The sequence below is a fragment of the Lithobates pipiens genome, unplaced genomic scaffold, assembly GCF_037356315.1.
Source record: "Lithobates pipiens isolate NorthernLeopardFrog02 unplaced genomic scaffold, aLitPip1_a1.2 Scaffold_3, whole genome shotgun sequence".
NCBI lineage: Eukaryota > Metazoa > Chordata > Amphibia > Anura > Ranidae > Lithobates > Lithobates pipiens.
Window position 1 is genome coordinate 226,252,797 of NW_027507790.1, and position 16,907 is coordinate 226,269,703.

At 43.7% G+C, this 16,907-nt stretch overlaps 1 protein-coding gene across 1 annotated transcript in view; it reads left to right on the forward strand.

Moving 5' to 3' along the window:
• Positions 1-4,379, forward strand: part of NUP155 (nucleoporin 155) — an 88,004-nt gene extending 83,625 nt beyond the window's left edge. The window contains exon 35 of the mRNA XM_077462836.1: positions 3,699-4,379. Within this exon, the coding sequence (XP_077318962.1) occupies positions 3,699-3,840 (142 nt within the window). The 3' untranslated portion in view covers positions 3,841-4,379. The remainder of the gene's footprint in view (positions 1-3,698) is intronic.
• The last annotated feature ends 12,528 nt before the right edge of the window (positions 4,380-16,907 follow it).

The following is a 16,907-nucleotide window of genomic DNA, read 5'->3' on the forward strand; positions in this document are numbered from 1 at the left end:
ATCTGGAATACATGTAAAATTGCTGAATAGTGGGGGAGTGGGCAAAATACTGATAGTTTGCAATATGCAAGATTCTTTCCAAAAAATGCTGTCATGCAGAGTGCCGTGTTTCAATTATTTTACCCTTTTATGACAAACCATTATTGATTCCTAGATGGCCTTGCAAAATGTAGCAGTATCCGCATGGTTCAGTTAAAATGATTGTAAAGGCTCTTGTTTTTTTTTTTTTTTTTTTTTTTTTTTTTTAAAGTTAAACTTGCCTCCCCTGTGCAGTTTATTTTGCACAGAGCAGCCCGGATCCTACTCATCTCGGGTCCCTCTTTGCTGCTCCTAGCCCCTTTCTCTTTTGAGTGCCCTTCAGCCAGCAGCTTGATACATGGGGCCCCCTTAGCCGAATCAGAGCTCCGTGTATCCATTCAGACACGGGGCCCATCCTGGCCACCCCCCTCCTCTGATTGGCTGACTGACAGCCGCAGGAGCCAGTGGCACCACTGCTCTGTCTCAGCCAATCAGGAGAAGTGTCCTGGATGGCTGAGGGGGTTATGGACATCCCTGGAGAGAGAAGGGGCTCAGGTAGGTAACTAGGGGTGCTGGGGACGTCGCTACACAAGTGTAAGTGTGTGTGTGTGTGTGTGTGTGTGTGTGTGTGTGTGTTTTTTTGTTGTTTGTTTTGTGGGGGTTTTTCCCCCATGCATAGACTTAAGATAAAAAAAACCTGCCTTTACAACTCCTTTTAACTTGACTATATCTCTGACTAAATATGTATGATAACCACTGATGAATGTGGAACTCAAGAACACCCCATCCCATATGCAAATACAACAATATGCGGGTTTTTAAAGGTGTCAAGACACACAAACATGTTTGTATCTTGGCATCTTAAAAATCCCTAAACATTGTTTGTTTTCTCCGTGTTATACCTGACTAGTTTGCATCCTTAAATAATTTTATATATGAGCTTTTTATTTGTTACTGTTTTTTAATAAATACCCTGGTTGCTTTTTTTTTTTTTTTTTTTTTTTTTTTTTTTTTAATGATCATACTGTAATTATCAATTCCACAGTAGTGCAACCACTGCTACTATGCAGTGGACAATCATATATCTGCGAGTGATATAATAAAACATGAAAATAATAAATTTTTAAAAATCCTACAAATAAGTCCATACAGCTATCAAAATAACTGTATAAATCAAAAATAAATCTTCAAAGTGATTAAATTCAGTGAATTCCCATTGATGAAGGCGGAAATGACAAAAAGCTTCGAGATGTGTCTATGTGAAGCACAGTTCATGTGTTGATCATGAGAGAGTGTGGAAGGTGACAACACTGAAACAAACCAGCGTGGAGGTGGTGAGACTGGGATGAGTTGTTGCCTATCTGATGCCTACCCATTTACATGCAATGTACAAGATGTTTTTAAATGCGATGAGATGAGACCTGCTCATTGTGGAGTGACACTACCAGGTGGATATTGAACTATAAGTTTATTTGCCTTTTCATTAGAGTGGAAGGCAATTTCAATCTGGTGAGTGCATTTCCATAGGGGAGACGATTCTATTTAATTGCACTGGAGGTGGATATAATGTGTATTATTCCTGGCTCTACTCACATAGTGTTGACTGTTAATCACAAACTTTCCTGAATTGAATAACTTTGAAGATTTATTTTTGTTTTTTGTGCAGTTATTTTGACAGCAGTGTGGATTTTTTTCCTATGGTTTGAATATTTAGTATTTTCACGTTTTGATTATAATCACTTGCAGATATGATTGTCCACTGCATAGTAGCAGTGGTTGTGCTACTGTGGAATTGATTATACACTAATGTTAATGTCGCACAATTTTTTTTTTCCTGGGGGGGGGGATTTATTATTTAAGTAGCAGCACTGAAATATTAACACTATAGGTGAATTTTGGAATCCTAAGCGCAATGAAACATACAAAATATACTGTAATTATATCTGGCAATTGTAGTAATAAACAGATGAACGATGGTGTCTTTTAAAGCGGTAGTAAAGCCGCTGAGTTTATTTTATTTATTTTTTATTTTTTTCCATACCTGCAAGGGAAAAGGCATAATGAGCTAGTATGCACCGCATACTAGCTCATTATGAAATACTTGCCTTATAACGAGGCCCCGACATCTCGCTCAATGCACGCTGAGGGAGCTGACGTGTTCTCTCGGCGTGTCTTCCGGTATCGCAGCTCCGGCGCTATGAGTGGCCGGAGCCGGGAGATTACTTCCCGGCAGGGTCCGGCGACTGCCGAACTTTCAGATGAGAATCCCCTGTGCGCAAGCTGCGCATTGCGAGGGGAATATCTCCTAAACCGTACAGGTTTAGGAGATTTTTTTAATTTTTTTTACCTACAGGTAAGCCTTATTATAGGCTTTCCTGTAGGTAAAAGTTGTGAAAAGGACTATACAACCACTTTAACTACTTGCTGACCACCCTATAGCACTTTTACTGCTACAGGGTGGCAGCTGTGCGCTGGATCGCGTGTGTATATATACATAATAATTCGGGCCTTCTGCCTGCAGGAGGCGTGCCGCTTCCTTTAGAATATTCACAGCAGAAGCTGATAACGCAGTGTTGTATAGCAAAAAAGTGGCCTGGTCGTGAAGAAAGGGGGTGGGGTGGAGATCTTTCTGAGGGCAAATGGTTAAAGTGGTTGTAAACTCTCCCCCACAACTTTGTCCCATGTAAATCAGCATAAAAAAAAACCCTAATGAACACTGCTTGTAGATATCTCCTTACTTGATTAGTATTGTAATCCTTTTTGTTCTTTAGAATGACGTCACTGAGCATGCCCAGATCTCCCCTGATTTACGGCACACACTCTATGTGCTTCTCTATCTGTTATCAGGACTGCCTACGGCACACCACTGATATCCCAGGAGGCTGCAGAATCATTCAGAGCTTCCTCCTACACACCATGTGACATCACATGCAGTGTAAACCTGGCCATTACTGCAGTCTTATCAGTTGAAGCTGATAAGACTGACAAAGGAAAACGTTAGACAATCGGCATAAGTAAATACTATGAAATAAAATAAGTCCGCTATGAACAGGGAAGCAGGGTTACCATAGAAACGTTGGATTGAGAAGGAGGCTTGGTTAACACTACAGGAAGTGCTCAATGTAAGGGTGGAAATACACTCCACTGTGGACTCAGAAAACAATACTTAAGATGGCGCTGCCTAACCCCTGGAAACAAGTTTTTTAAAGTTTCTTTAAACGGTAAGTAATATGCGATTTGGGCTGGATTACAGTGGCTTTAGTTTGATAATTATTATAATGGACTAAATGAAAAGTAACATCAGAGTGGGAGAGTTTACTCCCTAAGTGCAGTTATGTGAACCCTTAACTTTAAAAAATTAAATTAAATTAAATTAAAAAGCCATTTCAGCTAAAAATATTCCAAGTCGTCAGTGGAGCTCGGAGCGGTCATTGACACTTGGATTGAGAGCCAACAGCCACACATACTTTAATAAATGTATTCTATATGGGACCCATCAAGTGACAGTATGTGTGGTTAATGACTTTCAATCCTGGCTGCCTCTGAATGCCCTTGTCACCCTTGACTATCAGGATTCAGTCAGATGCTAATATACAGGTTGCAGGAAGAGGTTAAACCACAGTACAATTATATTGTTGTATTGATTTGTGTCATAACAGTGTATTTTGTCTCTTCTTTAGACGGAGGTTTAACACCATTTGCCTGGATGCCATTGCTTGCTATCTAGTTGAGCTCCAGTCCATGGACCCGACCCCTGCAGTACAGTCACGAATTGGGAACTTCAAATCATTACAAGCTAAACTAGAAAGATTGGCTTCTTGAGCAAGGTTTTAACTAGATCTCTCCCAGCCAGCAACTATGAACTGAATGGAAGTCAATGGGAAGCCGATAAGCACTTGAAAAAGGATTAATCTGCAGCTGTTTCCAGCCTTTGGACTCCTCCTTTGGACAGAATTGTGTGTGCTTCTAATGTTTATCATATCTCAGTCTCCATGCTAACCCCAGCTGGTGTAACACAGTACAGAGTGGGGTTTGTATGTTCTTAGAATAAATGCTCTTTAGTCTTGAAATATGAAGCAGTGATGGGGGTGAAAAAAATTGCACATTTGGCCCTGGTGCTATTTACCAACAGTTGTACATTAGGCAGGAACACTGCAAACATATTTTTTTATTATACCAATAACTGTTCTCATTTGTGCAAACCAAAGCACCAGTTGTACCCCAGACACTGGTGAACAGATACAATGTCATTTTTCAGAATTGTGCACATAAAATCTTCATAAACTGTCTCGGATCAAAGCACGGCTCTGTTCATTTGGAATCCTGCTGATTTTGACAATTCTATAAATAATTTTACTAAACTTTGTTATAATTGCGGGATTCACTTTTATTCAAGTGTTTACAAAATATACGTGTTTCATGTATGTAAATCTATCAGTAATTTTCTCCTTTTTGTCTGCTTTCCTTTTCTGGTACTGCTTCTCTTTCCTGTTTCGTCTATTCTCCTTTTACTAATGTCTGGTCTACTTCTTTCTAATTTTAAAGTGGTTGTAAAGGCACAAGGCTTTTTAACTTCATGCGTTCTATGCATGAAGGTAAAAAAAAAACTGTGCTGCTCCCCCCACAGCCCCCCTAATACTTGAGCCCCCTCTCAATCCAGCGAGGTCCACGAGAGCCTTGACTCTTCAGAGACTCGCACTCCTGATTTGGCTTTTGGCAGCAGTGGGGGGCCATTTAGCCAATCAGGAGGTGGTGCCGAACCGCAGCTCTGTGTGTGAAAGAACACACAGCTCGCCGGCATTGCAAGCTGCTTGCTGTGTGTGCACTTGGCAGGAGGTGGGAGGGGCCAGGAGCACCGATGGGGGACCCAAGAAGAGGAGGATCCCAGCTGCTCTGAGCAAAACCACTGCACAGTGCAGGCAAGTATAACATGTTTTTTATTAAAAAAAAAAAAAAAAGCTTTACTATCACTTTAACCACTTGAGATCCGCGCTATAGCCAAATGACGGCTACAGCGCGGATCTCCTTTGCCGGGACTATGTCTATTGACGTCGTCCCGTGCACGAGCGGCCTGCGCGCCCCCTGAGGGGCGCGCGCGGCGCGCTCTGTGATCGGCGAGTCCATGAGACTCGCCTGATCACCGATCCGTGCAAGGGGTTCGATCCCGACCCCTTATCACGTGATCAGCTGTCAGCCAATGACAGCTGATCATGTGATATAACGGAGCCGGTAATCGGCTATTATTCCTCCTCGCGCTGACAGCGCGAGGAGAAAAAAAAAAGCCGATCACCGGCGGCCGTGATCGGGACATCAGTCCCGATCACCGGCGGCCGTGATCGGGACATCAGTCCCGATCACCGGCGGCCGTGATCGGGACATCAGTCCCGATCACGGCCTGCCCTGCTAGTGCCCACCTGCCCCCTGCAGTGCCAAATTTTTAAAAAGTGCCACCCAGCAGTGCCCACAATCTGCCTCAAAGGTGCTGCACCCCAGTGCCACTTATCAGAGCCACCTATCAGTGCCACCTATCAGTGCCCATCTGTGCCATCTATCAGTGGTACCTATCAGTGCCCATCTGTGCCCATCATCTGTGCCTATTAGTGCCGCCTTAACTATGCCTATCAGTGCCCACCAATGCAGCCCATCAGTGCCGCCTAATCAGCGCACTTCAATGAAGGAGAAAAATGACCCGTTTGCAAAATTTTATAACAAACTATTAAACATGATTTTTTTTTTTTTTTTGCATCTTTTCTTGTTTGTTTAGCAAAAAATAAAACTCCGAGCTGTAACTAAATACCACCAAAAGAAAGCTCTATTTGTGGGAAAAAACTGATAAAAATTTCATTTGGGTACAGTGTTGTATGCCCGCGCAATTGTCATTCAAAGTGCATCAGCGCTGAAAGCTGAAAATTGGTCTGGGACTGAGGGGGGTTTAAGTGCCCAGTAAGCAAGTGGTTAAGCTTAACCAGGTAGAAATAAAAGACAGAACTCATTGCAGAACAAATAACAAATGGTGCGCTGTGGAGATGCCTACCCATACATAAGATGAAATGACAGTAATAAACACGGCTAAATGGTTTAATCAGCAAAAACAAATAAATCCTTTGTATAGGAGTCCATAAATAACACACTGCACGCTTCCAAGGCTGCTCCTCCTGTGCTTGAAGTAATCTCTGGAGAAAGAAAACAGAACAGCAGAAAATGCTAGAATATGTGCAGTAGTATGAAAATACTTTATTAAGCAAAGACAATAGGCAACTCACATTTGGTGCATAGAGTAAGGCCCATCTTCATGTCAGAGCATCTGCTTAGCCACTTGCCTACTGCTACAGTGTGGTCTGGCTCTGCAGGTGCGTGCGTGTGTGTATATATGTAGATCGATAGATATATGTGTGATTATGCTTTTCTGGGTAGAGGGAGTGCTGCTGATTGGTGAATGTGTAAACAATACAGAGCTCTGTCCCATCAGCAGGCATGTGCTGGCTTTTTGTTTCCCTGCAAAGCTAGAAATAAGAACCAGCACATGCCTTAGTGAGAAGCACCTCACAGTACACACAAACATTGGTTAGGTAACATTTAACCCTTTGATTGCCCTAGATGTTTAACGCCTTTTCCAGCCAGTGTCAGTACAGTGACCATGTAAATTTTTAGCACTGATCACTGTATTGATGTCACTGGTCCCCACAAAGTGTCAAACTGCCTGCCATACTATCAGAGTCCTGCTATAAGTTGCTGATCGCCGCCATGACTAGTATAGATAAAAACAATTAAGAAAAAAATCCAGTATATGTAACATAATGTTTAGACACTTAGATGTTTAGACGCTATAACATTTGCTTAAACCAATCAATATACACTTATTGCAATTTTTTTTACCAAAAATATTTAGCAGAATATATATTAGCCTATATGTATGAAGAAACTAGATTTTTTTTTTCATACGTTTTATTGGGTATGTTTTATAGCAGAGAATAAAAAAGATATATATTTAGGTTGTTTTAAAACAACCTCTGGATATGACGCTGAGCACGTGCACTTAACTTCTTTGGTCGACCACCATGGCAAGTATGGTTTTGGCCACCATGCTGCAACTCTGTTTCAGGGTCTTGGTAATCATCTTATAGCCTAGGCCATCTTTATGTAAAGCAACAATTCTTTTTTTCAGATCCTCAGAGTTCTTTGCCATGAGGTGCCATGTTGAACTTCCAGTGATCAGTATGCGAGTGTGAGAGCGATTAACACCAAATTTAATAAACTCCCCATTCACACCTGAGACCTTGTAACACTAACGAGTCACATGACATCAGGGAGGGAAAACGGCTAATTGGGCCTAATTTGTACATTTTCACTTGGGTGGCACAGTGGTGTAGTGGTTAGCAGTAAAAGGATCATTGGTTTGAATCCCAACCACGACACTACCTGCCTGGAGTTTGCATGTTCTCCCTGTGACTGCGTGGGTTTCCTCCCACACTCCAAAGACATGCAGGTAGGTTAATTGGCTTCTGTCCCAAATTGGCCTTAGTATATGAATGGGGACCTTGGATTGTGGGCTCCTTGAGGGTAGGGACTGATGTGTGCAATGTACAGGGATAGGGACAATTGTAGACACTCACTCAGGTTGAACTGGATGGACTGGTGTCTTTATTCAACCTTACTAACTATGTAACTTAGGGGTGTACTCACATTTGTTGCCAGCAGTTTAGACATTAATGGCTGTGTTGAGTTATTTTAAGGGGACAGCAAATTTACACTGTTATACAAGCTGTACACTCACTACTTTACATTGTAGCAAAGTGTCATTTCTTCAGTGTTGTCGCATGAAAAGGTATAATAAAAAATTTACAAAAATGTGAGGGACGTGTGCAGTGAGGGAAAAAAGTATTTGATCCTCTGATGATTTTGTACGTTTGTCCACTGACAAAGAAATGATCAGTCTATAATTTTAATGGTCCATTTATTTTACAGTGAGAGACAGTATAACAAAAATATCCAGAAAAAAACATTTAAAAAAAGTTACAAATTGATTTGCATTTTAATGAGTTGATTAAGTCAGGGCTCGACAAAACCCGGGCGCCAGGTCGCATTGGCGACTAGAAATAGCGACCTCGCGCCTGGGGCAGCACAGCTGGGGGTATCCTGTCTCTGTGGACCCCCCCAGCGTGATCGCGTCGGGCCGTTCCGCCGGCGGCCGAAAATTTAGGCCGCGGCTTTGAGGCCTTCTGCGGTCCTATGATTCCTTATGGAATCTGGCGCCCTCTTGTGGTCGCCGTTGGTATGACAAACCAGCAATGCTAATGAAGCTTCCTCTGAGTGTTTTATATTACCTGCCTCTTCTTCCCTTTATTTAGAACCCCCTAAACATTATATATATTTTTTATTCTAACACCCTAGAGAATAAAATGGTGGTTGTTGCAATACTGTCTGTCACACCGTATTTGTGCAGCGGACTTACAAGCGCACTTTTGTTGGGAAAAATAATTTAGTTAATAAAAAAATAAGACAACAGTAAAGTTAGCCCAATTATTTTTTATATTGTGAAAGATAATGTTACGCCGAGTAAATTTATACCCAACATGTCACGCTTCAAAATTGCACCCGCTCATGGAATGGCGACAAACTTTTACCCTTTAAAATCTCCATAGGCGACGTTTAAAAAAAATTCTACATGTTGCACGTTTTGAGTTACAGAGGAGGTCTGGGGCTAGAATTCTTGCTCTCGCTCTACCGATCACGGCGCTACCTCCTATGTGTGGTTCGAACACCGATTTTATATGCGGGCAGGACAGGGCGCGTTTAAAAATTATTATTTTTTCTTATTTTAACTTTTTTTTTTTTTTTTTTTTTTCCACTGTTCTTTAAAAAAAAATGTTGTGTCACTTTTATTCTTATTACAAGGAATGTAAAAATCCCTTGTAATAGAAATTGATTTAGTACTTTGTGGAAAAACCCCTATTTGGCAATCACAGAGGTCAGACATTAGTTGTAGTTGACCCCCAGGTTTGCACACATCTCAGGAGGGATTTTGTCTCACTCCTCTTTGCAGATCCTCTCCAAGCAATTAAGGTTTCAAGGCTGACGTTTGGTAATTCGAGCCTTCAACTCCCTCCACATATTTTATATGGGATTAAGAATGACTTGTATAGCGCTACAAATGCGAACTGAATCGCCTCAACGCGCTTTATCCAACCTACTTTGTCCTGCTTCTTAGAAGAGGTGGGTCTTGAGTTTTTTTCAGAAGGCCCGATGATTTCAACATCCATGCGGATGTTAGTGGTTAGAGCGTTCCATAGCCATGGTTCTTGGGCTGCGAATCTTCATTCTCCCTTTGACTTGGGGATGAGGAGGAGGTTTTGGTTAGTTGATCGGAGACTGCGATTGGGTGTGTAGTGTTTTATTTTCTCGCATGGGTATTGAGGAGTGTTTCCTTGTGTGCATTTGTGGGTGAGGCAGAGGGTCTTGAATGTGATCCGTTCCTTTATGGTTAGCCAATGTAGGGTCCTCAGGGATGGGGAGATGGATTCCCAGGGGTTTTTTTTTCCCGTTACCAGTCTTGCTGCCGGACTACTTGTAGGCGTGCAATCTGGTATTTAGGTAGTCCTATGTAGAGGGAGTTTGCGTAGTCGGGAATTGATGATTGTTCCAACTACTACTGCTTTCTCCTCTACTGGAATGAAGGGGATGAGTCTACGTAGCAGGCAGAGAAAATGGCGAGATCCGCTGACTGATCCTATTTGTGCATCCATCGGCATCTGAGTCGAAGATGACTCCGAGACTTTTGGCTTTGGTGCTTGGGGAGATGGTCTATCCAAGGATGGTAGGTGGTGTCCATGCGGTCTTTGTTTTTGTATTTCGGTTCGCGTGGAGGAGAAGAAGCTCTTTTGGATCCATTAAGTTTGAGGGAGCTCGTGGTCGTCTATCAATGTGAGGCATTTTTCTAATCCCTGATATTGGTCTTTTTGTCCGGTGATGCAAAAGTAGAGTTGAGTGTCATCAGCGTATGAGTGGACACATAGGTCCAATTTGCAGATGATTTTGAGGAGTGGATGGATTTAAATGTTGAAGAGCACGGGTGACAAGGGTGATCCTTGAGGGACTCCATAAGAAATTGCGTGAGTTTCAGAGGTGAAGGCTCCTAGTTTCACTGTCTGTGAACGATTTCCTAAGAAGGATGCGAACCATGGTAGATCGGAATCTGAAACTCTTGCTACTTCTGTGAGGTGGATGAGTAGAGTATTGTGGTCCACTGTGTCGAACACTGCACTGAGGTCCACTAGTACCAGTAGACATGATTCATCTGCTTCGAGGGCATCATCCCATATTTTGAGAAGTGCAATTTCTGTGCCATGGCCTGGGAGGAAGCCTGATTGAAGTGGGTCCAAGAGTTTGTGTCCAGATGGAGTTGTAGCTGTTTGTGTTACTGCTTTCTCCATAATCTTGGAGATGGTGTTCAAGCTTGTTACCGGTCTGTGGTAGTTGGTCTTTGGGGTTGGGTTTCTTTAGGAGTGGTTTAACTATGCCTTGCTTGAGGGTGATCGGAACAATCCCTTCTTTGAACGACTGATTTACAAGATGTGTTTTTATAGGAGCCAAGATGTTGGAACATTCTTTCAGGAGTTTTGTGGGAATGTCATTTGGTGATGTGCTGTCTCTGAGGCTTTTGATGATTTTGGTGGTGTCAGTGGTGTTCAGGATCAGCGAAAAATTTGGTGATTGTGTGATGTTCAAATCGATTTCCTCTTTTTGCTTTGGTTGAATAAGGTTGGTTGTTGTTTTTTTTTTTTTTTGTTTTTTTTTTTTCTGTTGAATCATTTTCCGAATGTTGTCGATTTTGTTGATAAAAAAAAATCCGATAACTCCTTGCAGAATTGTTGGGTTTCATTTGCTGGGGGCTCTAGACAGGAAGGAATTAAGGTCTGGAGACTGGCTAAGCCACTCCAGGACCTTAAAGTGATACTAAGCCCTTGGCTTTTTTTCTGCTACTCCTGCTCTTTTTAGTGTGTCTTCACTTACCCTTTCCTTCATTTTCATTTTTAAATTTTTTGGGGTTGGGGGGGGGGGGGGGGGGAAATCGGTCTGTTTTCCCCACTACCCGTACTTCTGCCAGATGGTTGCCCCTTCTGCAGAGCCGGTCTGATGGGGGGTGTCCTGTGTGTGCATGCTCCCTCCCCGGGACTACATCCCTACGGGAGGACGCTGTCTGCTTTCACAGGCATGCTAGCCGTGGCTGTGTAAGACTCTAGTTCTGCCTCCCATGCCCTTTGATTGCAGCCCGCCTTGAACGAAAACAATTCTCGTTCAAGCAGACCGTGGGATTGTGCATTGCTGCTTTTTCCCTAAGCATGAAGGGAATCGTAGTTCACAATCGCATCTGACATAGTGTCAGGAAGCGTGCTACAAGACCCAGAAGCTGTAACAATGTGAGAGTGCAGAAACGAGGGGAGTAGAAAACAGGGAAGAAAAAAAAATTGTCAGAAAAAAAAATAGATTTATAGATTACAGATGTTTGAAGCATATATATCATATATATGCCAAACTATGTGTACCTTTACAACCCCTTTAATGTGCCTCTTCTTGAGCCACTCCTTTTGTTGCCCTTGCTGTGCGTTTTGGGTCATTGTCATGCTGGAATACCAATCCCTGGCTGAGGGAAAGGAGGTTCTCAAACCCAAGATTTGATGGTACATGGCCCAGTCCATCGTCCCTTTTGATGCAGTGAAGTTTTCCTGTCCCCTTAGCAGAAAAACGCCTCCATGTTTGACGGTGAGGCTGATGTTCTTGGGGTTATAAGCAGCATTCTTTCTCCTCCAAACATGTTGAGTTGATGACAAAGAGCTTGATTTTTGGTCTCATTTGACCACAACACTTTCACCCAGTTCTCCTCTGAATCATTCAATGTTCATTAGCAAACTTCAGACGGGCTTGTACATGTGCTTTTGAGCAGGGGGACCTTGCAGGCACTGCAGGATTTCAGTCCTTCACAGCATAGTGTGTTACCAATTGTTTTCTTGGTGACTATTGTCCCAGCTGCCTTGAGATCATTGACAAGATTCTCACCATTTTCATCATTGAAACTCCATGGGGTGAGATTTTGCAAGGAACCCCAGACCGAGAGATTGACAGTTATTTTGTGTTTCTTCCATTCGTGAAAAATCACACCAACTGTTGTCATCCGCTCACCAAGCTGCTTGATGATGGTTTTGTAGCCCATTCCAGCCTTTTGTAGCTCTACTATCTTGTCCCTGACATCCTAGGACAGCTCTTTGGTCTTGGCCATGGTCGAGAGATTGAAATCTGGTTGCTTCTGTGGACAGGTGTCTTTTATACAGGTAACAAGCTGAGAATACTGGTTGGAGGACCCCAGATTTGGAGACACTGTGCACAACCATTTCACAGACCAGGTAAGTATAATGTTTTTTTGTTAAGAGACAATGGGTTATACTGCATCTAGAAATAACAAAAATGGTATGGCACTCAGCTGCAAGGAGGGGGTGGGGTGGGTGGATTACACCCCTGTTCCCAATGCCATTCCAGGCTTTTAGAATTTTCAAGTAGTTTGCTATTCTTCTCAGCTATGGTAAGTTCCTTACTTCAGAGAATTTGTTAATTCTAATAACCACTACTGTTATATTCAGTCTGGATATTCTATCCTGGAAATCTATCCAGTCAGCCACCGAGCACAGGTTTTCCCAGGTCGTTATATATTGACCATCTTGTAGTTAAAGTGATTGTAATATTTTTTTCCTAATGATGTCATGGTTTTGCACAGCGCAGCCTTGGTCCTCCTTGTCTGGAATCCTCTGCTGGTGGGCCTGGCTCCTACCAAATGCCTTGTTATGGGGGCACATATGTGGGCTCAATCCTAAGCCATGCTCTGTATGTCCATAGACACAGTGTAGCTCAGCCCTGCCCCCTACTTTCTCGCGTACAGGCTATGATTGACAGCAGCAGGACCCAATGGCACCAGCTGCTGTCTTCATGTCCAGAGAGAGTGGAAAGAGCCACTGTTCTTGTGCACAGTGCTAGGTCAAGATCAGGCTCAGCTAAGTACCTGGGAGTTTTTGCGGGGGCAGTTGGTGATTGGCTATTCAGTCCTCCGCACTGCAATGGGAAGGGGCACTGTAATGATAACAGTGCCCCTTTACAGCGCAGTCCCCTTAATATCACAGTGCCCTTTTAATAGTACAGTGCTCTTAGTCCCCCACAGTGCCCCTTGCAGTCATGCCCCTCCCACCCTCTTTTCTCTCTACCTTTGGCAGGGCAAAGGCGGGATTCAGCCTGTGTGTCCTCTAGGGTCTTCTGATCCATTGACATCATCCTATAAGCCATGGGTCTTCAAACTATGGCCCTCCAGTTGTTCAGGAACTACAATTCCCATCATGCCTAGTCATGTTTGTGAATGTCAGAGTTTTACAATGCCTCATGGGATGTGTAGTTTTGCAACAGCTGGAGGGCCGTAGTTTGAGGATCACTGCTATAAGCCATCCAGAATGGCAGTCGCCGCTTACAGCTCAGTTATCAACAGGTCATAGATTGCTCTGGGGGTTAAAAGTGCCCTTGTCCCACCGTATGATTTGTCTGGTGTGCCCTATAGCCAGTCCAGGCCTGGCAGTGCCTCACTTATTCACCTAATATAGCAGTATAAGTGCAAGGGCAGCAGTTCTGGAGGCCTTGCCAGCTTATGATGCTTTAACAGTGCTGGGTGGTCTTGCAGTGTTTGACCTAAGGGACCTGAAATTGAAATGTTGGCACACTGTCCCCTGCTTGGGTTGCAACAATGCTTCCTTCAGGGCTGACTCTTAAGTCACAGGGGAGCTGAACAGATGAAGTCTGTCTGGTCTAAGAGCACTTCTCAGAATCTTCGATCTAGCTTAATCGATCCCTCCAATAACTGAAAATCATGGGTGTGGCCCTACTCTACTGTTTTGGGCTAATAATATTGTTCAAGTATCAAGAATTGTTCTCCTTTCAGTAAACCCCTAAACGACTCAAATGTTGGTCTGTGAAGCATTAGCACAAGTTTCTTTTTGTTTCTCTCAGGTATCCAAGCTCTCTGTGAATACATGTTCCTCAAAATGAGGAGGTGCCTCTCCCCTCCCACCGTTTTAGTTATCTCTGGCCATCTCTTCCTTTGGTTGATAACCCTCATCTGGGCCTCTTGTACTGGGTGCCCCAAGCTTAGCTGCTAACATCTGGTTAAGGCCTGCTTGAAAACTGCCTACTACAGTCACCCCCTGACCCCGATACTTGGCAACCCCAAATTTCCCCCGGGGGACTCCTCTGGGCACTTTCAGGCGTTGAAGGACTCAAACTGTGTGACGGTTGCACAAAGGGGGTGGACAACTATGACAGAACTATCAGACCCTGCGGGCCCGTTCCGTCTCCCATTTTGGAATGCATTGCAGGTACATCATTTTCTACAGAGCATCCCGAACCCCCAAGGTTTCGCCAGACCTCTAACTATGTTTGAGGAACTCTTGGCAGACAGGGAACCTTTTAAAGCGGGTCCTCTCCCAGATGTATGCCCTCTTGAACACTCCCTCCCAGCCACTGAATTTGCAGTGTATAGCTAAATGGGAAGTGGACCTCCAACGCACCTTCACTACAGCCCAGAAACAGTCCTCTCTGTGTATGAAAATACAGAAGACCAATTACAAGATCCTGACAAGGTGGTACTTGACACCTAGTCGCTTACACGCCATTTTCTCTGACGTGTCGGCATATTGCTGGAGGTGTCGGGAGGAAAGAGGAACGATGTTGCACATGTTTTGGGCTTGTCCTCAGTTGACAACATTCTGGACTGTGGTGCGCACTATATCCCAGAAATTCACAGACTTTCAGATACCAAACGACCCGGCCTTCTTCCTGCTCCATATATTTACCTTACCTTCGGAACGCTATAAAAAGTCCATACTACGCCACCTGACTAATGCAGCTAAATCCTGCATCACGATTTTATGGAAGCAGCAATGTCCTCCGACAGCAGCGATGTGGGTGAGGAAGGTGGAGGAGATGCATAAAATGGAGGACTTGATCCTGACAGCCCAAAATAGACAAGAAGTATATAAGAAAACCTGGTCCCTATGGAACATGTTTATACACTCAGGAGAAGGAAAAATCCCTTCTTCAGGTCTGAGCGAACATAACCTGTTAGGCTAGAGGAAATACAATCTGATTCTGAATGGTAATGGAAATGAATGGAGCAGTCACCATTTCCCCCCCCCCCCCTTCTTTGCTTGCTACTTAACTCTCTATCTTTCTTTCTTCTGACGGCAGCCTCCCGCTATGGCCGGGGGCGACCTCACTTGTATATGCGGACTGATTCTTGGAGACTCAGGGTTGTTGATAAGCTTTGCCTTTCCTGTATTGTCTGAACCTCCGAGATAAAGTTGTGAGGTGGTAGTCGGACACATGTCATGTGGATCCTTTCTCATTCATACGGAATGTACTTAAAGCGGAGGGTCACCCTAAAGTGGAGCTTCCGGTCATTGGAACCCTCAGTACAGGTATCTGCACCCACTTCTGGCGTAGATGCTGCAGAAGCTACGCCCCTTTCCACAGAATCTACGCCCCTTTCCGAAGGTCCCCCGCTGCCTGCTGGGAAACACACAGATCCCAGGGACCATCCTTATTGCGCAGCGCGACTCGCGCATGCGCAGTAGGGAACAGGGAAATGAAGCCGCAAGGCTCCACTTCCTGATTCCCATACCCAAGATGGCGGCGGCAGCACCCGAGAGACGATCGAGAGATCGGCTTCGGATGCCGACATCGCGGGCGCGCTGGGCGGGTAAGTGTCATTATTTTAAAAGTCAGCAGCTGCAGTATTTGTAGCTGCTGGCTTTAAAAAAAAAAAACGGCGGACTCCCGCTTTAAATATTTTTGCAGTTACCAGAGCACGATGTCCGGAGGGTGAGACCTCTACTGTTTTACCACTGTTGTGAGTTTGTCGTGCTTCTTTGCCCAAATTTTGAAAATTAATAAACATATCTTTGGAAAAAAAAAAAAATAAGAAAACTGCCTACTGATGGTGCCGACTCTTGTCAACCTTTACTCATGCTATCATCTGTTCGCTTCTCCTGCCTTCGCAGTCCTCCTTGGCACCGGGTATGCCTGGATCCTCTGCCTCAACTTAATGTCTCGCACGACTGTAGTATAAATTATGACCCAAGGTAAAAAGTAATTTCCTGACTGTTTGTTGACGTCACAAATGCATTCCTGCGCTCTCCACCAGATTCTGATTTTCGCTATGGTCTTAGTGGCTCATATGCCATTGACCACAAGCTCCAAGTCACTTAAACCCTTGTCAGATGAGCTTACGCCTAAGTTGTTGCAGTTTTCTGTTATTACTCTCAAGTTAAGAGACAATTTCACCAATGATGCATTGCACACCACCTTAAAACTAGAGGATCAACTTGTTGTCCCCATCAGTGCTGTTTCTATCCTTTGGGCATCATGATATGTTTGCTCTCCCTAAGCATAGGAGTTTGTGTTTTATAAGCTTTCTACAATTTCTAAATTTTCTACATCTTTGGACTCTCAGCAACATCAGGAGCATTTCCTCACATGTGCTAATGATAGGAACCATAGTAAAAACACAAACAATAAGACCTCTCTCTCTCATTATTATTATACAGGATTTATATAGTGCCAACAGTTTGTGCAGCACTTTATAATGTTAGGATAGACAGTACAGTTTCAATTCAAAAACTGGCGGAATCAGAGGGCCCTGCTTGTTAGAGCTTACAATCTAAGAGGGAGGGTCAAGTGATACAAAGGTAATACCTGTGGGGGATAATCTGATGAAGAAACAAAAAAAACAGTTGTAGGTTAAGGCAGGATAGACTTGGAGAAAATAAGTTTTCAGGGATCGTCAAAGTGGATGGATTTGGTTG